The sequence below is a fragment of the Lampris incognitus genome, chromosome 2 (genome assembly GCF_029633865.1).
Source record: "Lampris incognitus isolate fLamInc1 chromosome 2, fLamInc1.hap2, whole genome shotgun sequence".
In the NCBI taxonomy this organism is placed as follows: domain Eukaryota; kingdom Metazoa; phylum Chordata; class Actinopteri; order Lampriformes; family Lampridae; genus Lampris; species Lampris incognitus.
In genome coordinates, this window is record NC_079212.1 from 8,984,351 (window position 1) to 8,999,582 (window position 15,232).

Genomic DNA, 15,232 nt, shown 5'->3' on the forward strand with positions numbered 1-15,232 from the left:
ATCGATATCGGTAGATAGCAATATTAAATGATCGAAATCGGATCAGAGCCCAAAAAACTTGATCGGGACATCCCTACAGTATCTAGTGATCAGAAATCACTTAATGGAGCTTTAATATCACCTCTCCTCTCCTCTTTAGTCTGTGGAGAACTGTGTGTGCATCCTTCATAATCTGACCTACCAGCTGGAGACTGAGTCTCCCGAGTGCTTCGCCAAGTTCAACCCACCGACAGACAGTGCTTCTGTGGACAAGAAAAACTCCACCATTGGCTGCTTCAGCCCCAAGAGCAGCAAAGTCCAAAAGGAGGTCAGCATCATACCTCCATCTTTTGGACTCTAAATTTCAACTACCTCCTCCTATTCCTTCCAGCGCCTCTCACCTCCTCTCCTCTTCCTCTACTTTAGAATGTGTTTGACGTGACTAAAGATGCGCCTGAGGACAGCACCTCTACTGGTGTGAAGTGGCTGTGTCACCCCAAGACCATGCAGACCTACCTGAACCTGTTGGGAACAGCCCAGAAAGACGCCACGCTGGAGGCCTGCTGCGGCGCCCTGCAGAACCTGACTGCCAGCAAGGGAATGGTAGGAGACCCGCTGTTTATGTGTATGGGTGTGTGTTCTTGTTCAGCTGTTTTTATGAAGACCAGATTGATTTTCTATCCATCAGAGTGAGGACAGTTTTGCAAAGTGAGGACAATTTAGCTGGTTGTCCAGGGTTTATTTTAATGTTAGGACTTGGGATTATGGTACATCTGTTTTCATTCTTCCAAGCTCTTTATCGTAATCTTACATTCACCTATTTTAACACTATATTTTAGAAATCACAAAAGATGTTTTTGTGTTTGAGAATATTTTTCTCTTCCTGGCAAATAAAATGTTTGTTGGTTATTTAATCCTGCATTTGCCAGCGTACACCAACAAAAAAGTCCAAAGAATGAATGAATGGATGGATGTGAGATTGAGAGAAAATAAGTGATCTTCTACCACCAAACTAGAACCAGCCAATAGCAGATCAATGTCCACATTCTTCTAAAAATGCCCAGCAGAGATTGGATGTTCATCAAATCAATCTCCTTCCCCTAACTAAATCCCACCCCACCGTTTCTGTTTCATACAGTTTGGCTGGCACTCGTTGCATTCGTTGGTTAGGTTTAGGCATGAGGAATGAGATGGTGGGTAAGAATAACAGGGTCAGAGCCAATCAGAGGTGGTACTAGGGGCAGGTCTTCGCAGACTGCGGGTGGGAAAAATAACACGAGTAACACAACGTAGCGTAATGTCAGTCACGTAAGAGAGGAAGTTTTTTTAAAAAAAAAAAAAAAAGACATGCATGTTAGGGTTAGTACTCCTGTCTGTGCCCCAGGCCGAGGCATGGCAAGACGGACTGGAGTTGGCCCCCAGGCGCTGCACGGCGGCTGCCCACTGCTCCTAGCTACACAGCTAGGATGGGTTAAATGCAAAGGAAGAATTTCTCCCAAGGGGATTAATAAAGTAGTATGGGCAAGCTGTCAGTCCGGATGGGCCTGATCCACCTGGCCGTTTCATGGGACCTTTAAGGTTAGGATAGGTTAGGGTTTGGGGCTAGGGAATGAACGTTGCCAATGAAAGTCCACGCAAGCATAGAATAAACGTCTTGTGTGTGAATGTTTAAAAAAGAGAGAGAGAAATGAATAAGGATACAAGTATGCAACAACCAGTTTGTAAATTCTAAACTAACTTCATCATAGTCATGTGAAGAATAATCTGTAGATCTGAATTGAGTTGGCGGTTCTGGCTCCGTTTGTGTTGCAGGGATCCAGTGCGATGAGTCAGATCATGGTTCAGAAGCTGGGCGCTCTGCAGTACATCTCCCCTCTGCTTAAGTCTCCAAATCGTTCCCTGCAGAAAACCGCCATGTCGCTGGTGGGTAACCTGTCCCGGACCGGCAGCCTCCAGGCCCCCATTGGTAAGGAGAACAGCAAAATGTCTGTCTTGTTTGGCTGTCTCTACTAACGCATGTAGCATATGCTTAGGGTAGATGAGAGAACATTTGCGGGCCAACTTCCCGTGTAGATTTTTTACCTTCTTTTTTTTCTGGTCAGCGCGGCAGCTCCTGCCTGACCTCTGCAGCCTCCTCTCCTCCGGCACTCGCGAGATGGGAAACTCTGATGACACCATGGCTTCTGCCTGCCACACCGTGCACAGCCTGATTTCCGCCAATGCCGAGCTCGGCAAGAAGGTCATTAGCAGTGAAATGTTGTCGCCACTCGCTGACCTGAGTGAGAACAGGTAAGATGTGGACCCGCGGTCAATATTCAAACCACATATACACACATTCATGTGGGTATGTGTCCTGGTTGCTGCACTAGCACCTCCTCTGATCGGTCGTAGCCCCTGTTCAGGAGGGAGGGGGAACTGGGGGGAACAGCGTGATCCTCCCACGCGCTACTTCCCCCCCTGGTGAAACTCCTCACGGTCAGGTGAAAAGAAGCGGCTGGGGACTCCACATGTATCGGAGGAGACATGTGGTAGTCTGCAGCCCTCCCTGGATCAGCAGAGGGGGTTGGAGCAGCAGAGACCGGGACGGCTCGGAAGAGTGGGGTAATTGGCCAAGTACAATTGGGGAGAGAAAAAAAAGGGGGGGGGATTCAAACAACAACAAAAAAGTGTCCGTTTTTCACTTCAATTTTATAGGTTACAAATTCAAAATGAAGTGGGAAAACTTGACATAATTTATCTTGGTTTCATTTTTTTTTACATCACAAAAACCCGCCGTTTTACAGGGGTGTGTAGCCTTATCCTATCCACTATATAATCCACAGTATGCTGTCACCTTTTTCCTCTCCTCACACTGTTTTCCTTCATCGTTTCCTGCCTCGGTTTATTTTTTTATTTTTTGTGTCTTTTATTTTATCTCATGTTCTTCTCCCATGCGAGCGCTTTCTCTTTCTTTTCAGGTCTTTTCCTAAAGCCAGTAAAGCAGCGTCGGTTCTGCTGTACAGCCTGTGGAATGACAAGAGTCTGCAAGGCCATTTAAAAAAGGTAATTCACTTTCTCCTTGTAAAACAACACACACGCGCACACACAAACATAAATCACATAAGCGCGTTTGTTTTTTCTATGCTCATGGGGACCGAAAAGCCTCCCTAACCCCAAACCCTAAAATTAACCCTGACTATTAACCCTACAATGGGCCAAAAATATCTCGACTTTAAACCTAAACTCAACCCTGAGCCTAATTCTAATGCCATACTTTAGTAGTAGACCTAAACCTGACCATGTTGTAGCCCTGGCCGTAAACCTGCTAAGTAGGTGGCTCATACATTTACTATCCTTATGAGGACACCAGGTCCCCACCAGGATAGATAAACCTAACACACACACACACACACACGGAACAGGAACACTGCAGTACATATTGAAATCGGAAGGAGCCAAGAACAGGAAGAAAAGGAATCACAAGAAGGGAAGTGGTTGAGTTTGTATTCACACGGCGTGCGACGGGTTAATTTATGGTTCGAGCTGAGCGCTGGGACTTGTGTACACTCCAAGCTGTAGAAGGAGGCAAGGAGGAGTCTGGGTGTATCTGTTTCTGCTCTGCAATTCTCTCACATACACACACACACCTCCTCCCTCCCGACCACACCCGCTCTGAGGGCAGACAAGAGTCACACAGGAATCTTGGGAGATTCCACCAGCCTCTTTCCATGTTGACTCACTGTTTTGAGATGTGATGTAAAAAGAGAAAGTTGGCAGATGAGTCAAGAGGTGAGGACAGTGGGGAGAATCATAAACGGAAAAAGGGGAAAAAAAGACAGTTTAATCTCTTCCAACGACATTCACATACATAAATCCAGAAAGTGCCTTTGTGCGCGTGTGAACTTTGATGGCTAATAAAATGTTTTCTGATCTTTAATTCCTATCTGTTATTGTAATGTTAGGCTTGGCATAAACAGCCAGAGGACTTTCATGCTGACGGTGTGTAGAAAAGTACAGAGACAGAAAAACACTTTTTGGCCAGAGGCTCTACGGCATTGCAGACACCTGTCTAAACTGTTAACAGTAAACATGGAGGTTAAGCATCATAACCCTAGTTATATGAGCACAGGCGGACCTAGGACACCTATGTGTTCTAGCACACTGAAATTTACATGTACATACTCAGCCAATCAGGACGAGGCTACCTTACCACTTTGAAGTCTGGTCTATAAAAGCAGACACTGGACTTCACTCCGTATCCACCATGACTAAGGATGCACCGATACCGATACCAGCATCGGTCCAATACCGATACCAGCATCGGTCCGATGCTGTGCGCGTATACTTTGTAATCATAAAACTGCTCCGATATAACAACACAACACCCGATACCACTTTACAGCAGCGTTACATTCACCTCTCAGTTGAGCAGGGAGGCGGTGGAGGAGGAGCAATGTCAGCCGTGTAGAAATATTTCAAAATAAACGACAGTGACAAAAGTAAAGCCGACCGCAAATTATGCTCAGCAAAATGTAGTGGCCAATCGATCCCTATTCTAGTTCAAGCACCCGCCGTCGTACTGCATCTCTCCGGCCGGCAGTCTCGAAGGAGACGCCTCGCCACTTTGGTGACAAGGCGAATCCAGGCCGAACCACTGCTTTTCCCCCCCACACACACAGAGACGCATTCATGTGACAAACACAAGCCGACGAGACCGGGGCGCGAACCCCGGTCCCCGGTGGGCAACTGCATCGACACAAAACCGATGCTTAGATCGCTACACCACCGCAGACTAAAAAAAAAAACCTAGCTCTTTCAACACAAGCAATTTGATAAAACAACTGAAGAACCAACACGACGCCGAGTTCGAGGCATATGCTAATAGCAGCGGGAAACGGCAACAACCAACTTTGCAGCAGATGCTGGAGAAGCGAGAGAAAATGTCCAGAGACAACCCGCGGGCGGTGAAAATAACAGCTGAAACATGCAGTTGAATGTGAAAATGTCAGTAACGACAATTTGTTACTCTAAAAGGTGTGGTTATATTTTAGTGAAATGTGTGGCAACGCCATGTTTAAGAAAAACGTATAACTGAGTGTTCAAATGTCAGTAACGACAGTTTGTTACAGTCAGGGAATGAACAATGTCTGATGAAAATAAAACACATTTTCAAAGTAATTGTAAGAAGTGTAATGGCATTATTAAGTACTCATATCGGTACTTGGTATCGGAAAGTACTCAAATGTAAGTACTTGTACTTGGTCTGAAAAAAAAGTGGTATCGGTGCATCCCTAAGTCCATGAAATCAGCACCTGATGGAATGGTGGCTGGGAGCTGGGTATCGGTGATACGCTGGGTTGCCTTGACGACCTGCTGCAGAGCTTTCTGGTCTTAACAGTTGCCGTACCACACTGAGATGTAGCTGGTCAAGATTCTCTCTATGGTGCAGTGGTAGAAGTTGGTGAGAATTTTGGAGGAACAGACAGGCACTTCTCAGCCTCTTCAGGAAATGCAGGCGTTGTTGGGCCTTTTTCACAAGGGCCTGGGTGTTTGATGTCCAGGAAAGGTCCTCACTGATGTGGACTCCAAGGAATTTAAAGCTGGACATATGCTCCACTTCCACCCCATTGATGTGTATTGAGGAGTGGCTGCAGCTTCTACACCTCCTTAAGTCCACAATTAGCTCCTTCATCTTCTGCACATTGAGGACAAGATTGTTGGTGGTGCACCATGATGTGAGGTGCTGAATCTTGTCCCTGTAGGCCGTCTCGTCATTGTTGGTGATACGGCCTACAACTATGGTATCATCCGCAAACTTAATTATTACATTTGAGGGGTGAGTTGGCAGAAAAGGAGGGGTCTCAGAACACAGCCTTGAGGGGCATCTGTGCTGAGGGTCAGGGTGGAGGAGGTGTGGTCACCTAACCTAACAGACTGAGGTATGTTTGTCAGGAAATCCAGGGTCTAGTGACAGAGGGAGGGGTTGAGGCCAAGAGAGAGGAGTTTGGTGGTTGGTTTAGCGGGGATGATAGTGTTGAAAGCAGAGCTGTAATCTATGAACAGCATCCGGATGTATATGCGATGTTAAGTTCAAGGTGGGTCAGAGCAAAGTGCAGGGCAGTGGCGATGGCATCCTCCGTAGACCTTTTGGAACGGTAGGTGAACTGATGTGGGTCGAATGTGGGGGGATAGTGTTTTTGATGTGAGCCAGAACCGGTCTCTCAAAGCACTTCATGGCAATGGGGGTAAGTGCTATGGGTCGGTAGTCATTCAGATATGTGGGTGTTGATTTCTTGGGAACAGGAATGATAGTGTTGGCCTTAAAGCATGCCGGGACTATGGATTGGGACAGTGAGAGGTTAAATATACTTGTGAAGACGTCAGCCAGCTGGTCGGAGCATTCCCGGAGGACCCGACCCGGGATGCAGTCCAGTTCGGCAGCCTTCCGTGTTCACTCTGCGCAGTACACTGTACTTTTGGCGCCCCCGCTGATGCGGCGCCTGTGTGCATTGCACCCTCTGCACCCCCCCTCGTTGTGCCCGTCTGGATGGGTGGAGATTTTTGTGGCTGGGTCAGTATTGTCCTTGTCAAAGCGGGCGAAGAAATTATTTAGTTCATCTGGGAGGGAGGCATCATGGACAGTGGGACCGCTATTGGAGCTTTAGCAGTCTGTGATATACTGACTGCCTTGCCACATTCGCCAGGGATCAGAATTATTGTGAAAGTGGTCCTCTATTCATATGGTGTAGTTATGTTTGGCTGTTCTGATGCCCTTTTTGAGGTTGGATCTGGCTGTGTTGTAGGCCTCGCAGTTACCTGAATTGAACGCTGCATCCCAGCCCTGGATGACCTCACTGGTCATCCAGGGTTTCAGGTGTGGAAAGGTGCAGATTGATTTTTTTGTTGTGACACTCTCAGTGCAAAAGTTAATGTCGGATAGCACGGCGGATGTCTGTTCATTAATGTCTATATGGGAGCCATGGGTGGCTGAATGTGCAAAAATTCTCCAGTCTGTGTTGTCAAAAAGACTGCTCCTTCTGGCCAGGCAGTGATTATTTTTACTGCTGACTTGATCCATTTTATAAGGGGTTTGTAGGCTAGGACCAGGAACAGGCAGAGGTGGGCAGACTGCCCCAGGTGGGAGCAGGGAGTAGCCTTGTATGAGTCCTTAATGTTAGTATAGAGATGGTCCAGGGTGTTTAGTCCCCTAGTGGGGCAGGAGACATGTTGATGGAATTTGGGCAATACAGCCCTGAGGTTAGCCTGATTAAGATCACCACGTATGATAAAGGCATTGTCCAGGTGTTTGGTCTGTTGTCTGCTGGTGGCACATTGTAGCTGCTTAAGTGCTACCTTAGCATTAGCATGTGAGGGGATGCATTTAACCCATCCTAGCTGTGTAGCTAGGAGCAGTGGGCAGCCGGCATGCAGCGCCCGGGGACCAACTCCAGTTCGTCTTGCCATGCCTTGGTCAGGGGCACAGACAGGAGTATTAACCCTAACATGCATGTCTTTTTGATGGTGGGGGAAACCGAAGCACCCGGAGAAAACCCACCACAGACACGGGGAGAACATGCAAACTCCACACAGAGGATAGCCTGAGATGACTCCCAAAGTTGGACAACCAAGGGTTGGAACCAGGGCTCGAAATTAACTTTTTTCCTCGGTGTCCCACAACTGTCCCGAATTCAACCAACAGTGTCCCAAATTTTAATTCTTGTCGTCGCCCCCCCAATTATGCAGAATACATATAATTTGATCCTTTTTTGTCACTTCATCACACCATGGACTCTGGTCCACCATATAAGTTTAAAATACTTATTCTTTTATTAAACATATGAATATTAGTTTCGGGAGTCGGCAGTATTGGGGCTTGCATCAGGGGGCTGTTTATTCAACCACCTCAGCATTTCTTTCTTCTTCTTCTTTTAACTGTCGTTGATGATGGTCTATCGCTCTGGCTCTATGAATGTTGCATTGGTGCGAGTCAAGCAGCCACTGGCAGAGTGGATGACGTAGAATGCATTCTATGATTTGCACGAACAGGTGATTGACTGCCCTATCGTGAGGTGCCGCAAGAACGTAAGCCTTCTGTAGTTTCGCCGTTCACACGTTTTTATTAAATTATTCAAACGACAAAGTAACGTCTAGATACTCATAATTAATGACTGTGCAAATAACACCTATTTCGAAGTTTACTTTGACATTTTTTTTTCACTGTCCCGGACAAAATATATTTGTGTCCCAGTAGGATTTTTTATGGTCCCCGGGACATCGGGACATCGTTAATTTCGAGCCCTGGTTGGAACCCAGGACCTTCTTGCTGTGAGGCAACAGCGCTAACCACTGGGCCACCCACACGGTGAAAAGTTAACCACAAAATGTTAGCATGGAGAAAGCTAACACTGATCGAGATCTATTTGCTGGTCTAAATTAAGGTATAATAATGCCTTTTTGCATCATATCAAATCTGTGTCAGCCCTGTGATGGCCTGGCAGCCTTTCCAGGATATCTCCCCACCTGCCGCCCAATGACTGCTGGGATAGGCTCCAGCATCCCCATGACCCCGAGAGCAGGATAAATGGTTTGGATAATGGATCAAATCTGAAACAACCTCTTTCTTTATTCCAAACAGCGATACAGCCCACTGTGCAAACACAAAACAGAGAAAACTTAGGGGATGTTTCGCTGAGGCATGATGTGCAAAGAATCAACCTAGTTTGGTCGATTAGGAACTTTTTTTTCTCAACCAATATTCTCTTTCATCAAAATGTGTAAATGTGTCTGCTAGCTGACTTTAATCTCTGCAGCATGTATGGTACTTACTGTACAGCCATGGTGTATGTGTGCATGCACAGGAAGTTGTATAAAACCTGTAACTTTTCACTTTTTTTTCCCCTTTTCTTTTTTAACCTTTTCGCCTCCAGCTCGGGTTTGGCAAATCTCTATTTGTCAACAATGTCACCACAGCAGCACACAAGTCAGTGCAGGTGATTGAATGAGTCTGAGGGAGAAGTGGAAAGTCACAATGGAGACAGGTACAATTCTCTTTCCTTGTCTTGGGTTGAAAGATTGTGGATATGTTTGAATACTCTGCTACATACTCATACATACTGCATACCTACACTACTATACTGTTTAGTAAGTACTATTCCATCAAAACTTGTTAAGTATGCAGCATGATTCTGCTATATTATCATTAGACAACTAGCGGAAATGACAAGTTGCAACCTGTATCGCCATGGTCACCATGCAAATTCGCTATTTTCGGCATTATTACAAGTGAAGTGAGATAATATACCAGTATGCAGTGGTATATGTCTTGTTGTTTATTTACATCTAAAACAAGCCTTGTACTAAAAACTTACATTTGAAATGTTGCTGAATTGCGGTTTCTTCAATATCCGCCATCTCAGTTTTGCCTGGTTGTAAACTGCACTCTGTCTCCGTGGTAAAAAATGTGCAAAGTTACCATTTTCTTCCATAATGGTGACAGTCAATTCATACTAGATTTTTTTGCTGAGATTAGTATAAGTCATATGACAATTTTGGTATGGCAATGTGGCAATTTTAGTATATTTAAATTTTCTATACAATGAACAGTTTAATCTAGTATACTAAAAAACGGGCACTACATAGTAAGTATAGTATGGCTGTAGTATTTCTAGTCAGACACAAGAATAATCAGTGTTCAGAGGTCAAAGATCAACATGCTAAAGGTGAAGTGTTAATGTCTAAAAGGACTTTCTCCTTTTATCTCCCTCTTTCCCCGTCTCTACCAACACCCATCCCCAACTCTCTTTCTCACACTGTGTGTGTGTGTGTGTGTGTGTGTGTGTGTGTGTGTGTGTGTGTGTGTGTGTGTGTGTACTTCAGAAACCTGCATGTTTAGACATCGCTGCGGACACACCCTCGCTTGGAGGAGCGTGCAAAAACATTCTTTACCAGCGTGTCTTCTGAGTTCAGTCATGGCCTGTTGAAAGTGTGTATGGACTGCGACTTAATCAAACATTGTAAATACGACAGAAAAAAAGAGAGAGCATATAAAGATGTACCCAGAGGCTTGCCACATGGTGTGTGTGTTTTTTTTTAAAATATATAATGTTGTGATGTATTTAATTTGGATATATATGGTGTGTATATGCATCTGTTTGTAAAGGAGGCGAGTGTATGGGAAGTTGATTGTGCTTGTGATGATGATGATGCTTTTGCCAGTGTTAAGACTATTATGATCGGGTCATTGTGTATTAGCAGCTTTTTGATAGCAGATAGAGTGAGATGTTGAGATAACGCGGCGTAGCAGTGAATATGAACATGAAAGACATCACAGGTAAAATCTACAGCAGCTGGAAGATTGGTAGTGTAATATAGCTTAAGCTGAAATGTGTCAGCCATTTAAATGGAGAATGGAGGTTGGAAATGACCTGGGGAAAGTCAGCGGGGTGAAAAAATTGGGCCACTTCATTCTATGAGTAACTGAAATGAATATTGACACTTAAATAAGTGTACTTCTCTGCAATTAAAAACAGAAAACAACGGAGTGTTTGTGAAGGTTCACAAAAGGACAACAATGTAAAAAACATCATACCTCCAAAAAGTCCTGTTCAGAGAACCAATCTGTTTACATTCTGATTTAAAACCATGTGTTGTTGAAGGTATTGAATTTCTGACTGTAAATGGTCATAACGTAATTGAATATAATGTCATGCAGCATGCAAAGGATTATATAACTTTTATATATTATACTGGAGTTTTGACATTACACCAGAGAAATTGTGTGTACCTTATTATGTTTACATTATGCAAGCAATGGTCTTATTTTACTTTTTACTGTATGTTTCTGTGACATGATTCAGGCATCTTGGGTGGAAAGACACATAGAGCAATACAGTCAACAGTTTCAATCCATCTCAACGGGCACTTGAAAGCCAAATTATTTCAATTTTCCATCAATTGTCCACTTGAAATATATAACATAATACATACAGAGAAACAGCCAGGGGTTACTTTTGTCCAGGTGTAATTCTACCTGTCCTCATGCTAACGTGTCAGCCGCGCCTTTGCCAGAGTTTTTTTATGACTGGATTCGACCACGTGTTGTTCAGGTCCGTCATGTTGCTCAGTACTGAGGTCTCGTTTGTGATTCAATCAGCAGAAACAGTTTCACTTTACCGGCTCTCACTGCCTTACGGCGTTTCAGTGATCTGTCAAACTGATGGAGGTGATCTAAAGATGAATATTGACATTGACGGTTGGAATGTATGACATAATGTGCATCATCTGTACATATTCAAGGCCGAATACGATCCGGAATATGAGCGTGGACAGTACGAACATCCACAGCAACAAATATTACAGCAGGCCTAGATAGCAAAATTGCTGTGGCCCGGACCCGTCCCACACCTGACTTTCAGCTTTCTTCCATCCGGCCCACATACCACGTGGAATGATGGCACTTGGGCGGTCCGCTCCTGTTTGCCAGAACCGAGCCATAGCAATGCCACATGTGCCACATATTTGCCAAAGGTGGCCCATATTTGTTTTGTCATATTTGGGCCATATTCACCATTTACCACGCAGGCCACTTCAGGGTCCCATCCACATTACATGTTGCTGAGAGCACCGCGTCTTTGCCAAAAAAGGCCTACATTCGATTTGGCATATTTGGGCCATATCTGCTATTATACATATGGGCCACTTCAGGCTCACATCCATTTTGTCAGGGCCAGAAGAAGGCCATCAGTGCTGCATCACTGCCTAAAGTGTCCCACATCCAGATGCTGTCTGGGGGACGTCTCTGATAAATACTACAATCATTACCTGCTTATTGTGTAACATAACGGTGGAGTTTCAATCACAAGCTGTATATAAAAATGTTTCTATATATATATATGCCTGTTAATCGGTGTACGTGTGGGAAATGCGCTAAAATGCCGACTGAAGTGGAAAACGCCTGCTGTCAGGAAATAACAAGGGTTACGTGGCTAGTAAACTGTTATTCTGCTGTCGTCAAACGGACGTACAGTACCTCCATGCATCGTCTGTTATTTGTATGCTGGAGTATATTAAATATCTACTGTAGTGAAGTGGGCTATCCACTAGTGGGCAATAGAGGGTCTATGAAGGCAGATGCTGGGGTACAGAAGAAGATGCAGAGTAGCGTATCAGGAAGGGAAGGAGCTATAACATAGGCCGTGTTATCGGTTCATAACCCCCTTGAAACATCTAATTAATATTCGTCTGTCTGTGCTACGATTGGTTGAGCGTGAATACTGTCGCCATACAGACGACAGTATCCTCTGTGTGTGTGCGCGCACGCGCGCGCGAGTGAGACCCTAACCCTATTGATAGCTAACGTTAGCTATCAATACACGTGGATATTGATAGGTAACGTTAGCTATCAATACACGTGAGCCACGACCGCTACAAGCAATCACCCTCCGTCTCTTCTGTATGACGACAGTATTCGTACTCAACCAATCATAGCACAGCCAGGCGAATATTAATTAAGAGCTTTAAAGGGGTTATAAACCTATAACACGGCCTACGTTATACCTGAAGAGAAGAAGCAAAGTTGTTCACAAGTGTGACGTTATGCAACAATAACATAACCCTGACCACCTTAGTCAACGTACTATACTATAATACTACTCGAGCAAGCTGTTCAGCGAGAACATGTAGTGTACATACTGTAACGTGCATGGATAAGCAGACACGTTGGTCCTGGACTAACGGGTCGGACGCTTTAGCCGAGCGGTCAGCGATGTCTCCCGCGGTGCGGCCGATACGGGTTCGCGTCCCGGCCGCGGCAGTTCCTGGCTCCCCCCCGAATTCGCTACAATAGCAAACTCGGGGGGCAGCCGGGAACCGCCGCAGCCTGGACGCGAACCCGGGTCACTGCCGCGCGCTAACCGGCCGACTTCAGGGTCCGACCTGTTAGCCAACCGACTGGCGAGGTCTCGTTCATGAGCTTTACAATACTGCAACGTGCATGGATAAGAAGACACGCTGGCCGCTGGCTCGTGGGTCTGACCCTTTAGTCGAGCGGTTAGCGATGCCTTCTGCGGTGCGGGCGATACAGGTTCGCTTCCCGGCCGCGGCAGTTCCTGTGGTTGCGTTGTCCCCCGAATTCGCTACAATACATTTACCAAGGAGGCCGTAATTTGACAAGCTTTTGGTATTCTAAAGATTATAGGTAATTACTTATTATCTGAAAAAACAACCGTGTTTTGGGGATGGTGACATTTCTCCTCGGCACTTACGAAAACAACGCCAAGGTTTTGAGTGGATATGGTCGAAGTGAAGGGCCGCACTGCTCCGCGCACGGCTGTATTGCTCTGAGCTAATCGCTGTTAGCTACCTAAATAACGTTAGCTTGATTGTTTGAGCTGAAACCGTATTCACAAGACATTTGGTCCGACGAGCGACACGAGACAAACATTTGGGAGATTTAATGTTACTTACAGCTTGGCCTTCTGACTCCAACACGCGGTCCTTTACAGGTGCAGCATCTCGGTGTTTTAGCACTAGCATAGCCAAAACCCCCGGCGTGAACAAACAAACACGTTGGGGAAAAAAAAGAACTGCGTCCAATGTTGTCGTCGTTTCTTCTTCTTCTTCTTCTTCTTCTTCTTCTTCTTCTTCTTCTTCTTCGTGTTTATTGACGGTTGGCAAACAACGAGTTTGGTCTGTTGTCGGGTGCTTTCTTCTTTAAGAAAGGCAAACAAATCGAAAGCCCGGCATTGAGCTGTGCCCGGTTCGCGCCGAAGAAAATGGCGTCTCCTCTACATTGTGACACGCGCTCACCAAACTTCTTGGCGGGTTTTTTTTTTTTAATCTGTGACCCGTCTGCTCTACCTAACTTGTTGGAGGGCGGGCCAAACTAGCCGCTACGCGCCGTTATGTAAATGTCACATAGTGACGTAATAAGTAACGGAGAGAAGCGCGTTTCAGGCAGCGTCTTGTGTCGGAGAGAATCAAGAGTAGCTGGCTGCAGACAAAATGGCGGACCTCCGCGGTTGACGGGACCGTCACGTTGACAGGAGCATGCGCAAGAGGCGCTTGACAGGAGCATGCGCAAGGGGCACCTCCGCAGTTGACAGGAACATGCGCAAGAGACACTTGACAGGAGGCAGCCAGCTGCCTCTCGAGAGAATAGCGTGGACTTTGTAACTCCGCAGACGTTTTACCTGCACCTCCCAGCTAATAAACGCTAAAGGAAAGGGAAAACCCCCAGAAAGCATGCTATGACCCCTTTGAAGAGCTTTGAATCGACCAAGAGCCCCCCCCCCCTTTTCAACGGTGAACCCTACACTTAGGCATCTGACTCAGATCCCTTCATCAGACAGACCTGTTTATCCTATGCGGCGCTTTATTTGTCACTGATGTAACAACAGAAGTCTGTTTGAACTGAAAGACAGCCTACGATATCCCAAAACCACCCCGCCTTTTGAGATCCCAAGCTTCCATTGCCCAGCAACGATTCCCTTAGTGACGTTTTTTGGGAGAGAAGGGGGATCCATACACGGCTGTGTTGGCCAAACTACTTGAGAAACATCGTATAATTATTATTTTTTTTCAAAATGTTCTTTACTTCTGGAGGCATGTTGAGGTTTCTGCGTTGGGGAAGAGTGTGTACTAATACATACGGAGTGTGTAATTGGTGTTGGCTGTGTGGCTCTTTCATGCAGCCTTAGTAAAGCAGGAATATTGGCTGTCACTGAGTCTGTGCATAAAATAAAGAACATGTAGATAATGTGATCGGCAGTCTCCTTGTGTTAATGTGTGTGTGTGTGTGTGTGTGTGTGTGTGTGTGTGTGTGTGTGTATTTGTATACATTCATTCCTTATCCAAACCGCTATCCTTACTCAGGGTCGCGGGGATGCTGGAGCCTATCCCAGCAGTCATTGGGCGGTAGGCAGGGAGACACCCTGGACAGGCCGCTAGACCACCATAGGGCTAAACAGTGTGTGTGGGAGGGTGTAGCTGAGAACTGTGGCCCACACACCCTCTCTTAAGGCCGTGTAGGCCACAATTCATAATACATGGCTTTTCATTGGGCCATGATGAGAATTATGGCCCACACCGCCTGGTGAGAGGCCGTGTAGGCCGTAATTCTCAGCTACACTCTCACACAACATCAACCCCCCCCTCACATGCACCATCAAACTCTCTCTCACACACACATGCGCAGTGTGTTTGTGTGTGTATGTGCATGTGTGTGTAGCCCGTGTGTCTTAGTGTATGAATGTGTGTGCATGAGTGTGCGTGTCAG

General features: G+C 45.8%; 1 protein-coding gene across 1 annotated transcript in view; it reads left to right on the forward strand.

The window, feature by feature from the left end:
* LOC130108502 (plakophilin-1) overlaps positions 1-11,638 on the forward strand; it is a 39,468-nt gene extending 27,830 nt beyond the window's left edge. The window contains exons 9-15 of the mRNA XM_056275460.1: positions 140-307; positions 406-582; positions 1,792-1,945; positions 2,082-2,268; positions 2,937-3,021; positions 8,886-8,996; positions 9,835-11,638. Of these exons, the coding sequence (XP_056131435.1) occupies positions 140-307; positions 406-582; positions 1,792-1,945; positions 2,082-2,268; positions 2,937-3,021; positions 8,886-8,960 (846 nt within the window). The 3' untranslated portion in view covers positions 8,961-8,996; positions 9,835-11,638. The remainder of the gene's footprint in view (positions 1-139; positions 308-405; positions 583-1,791; positions 1,946-2,081; positions 2,269-2,936; positions 3,022-8,885; positions 8,997-9,834) is intronic.
* The last annotated feature ends 3,594 nt before the right edge of the window (positions 11,639-15,232 follow it).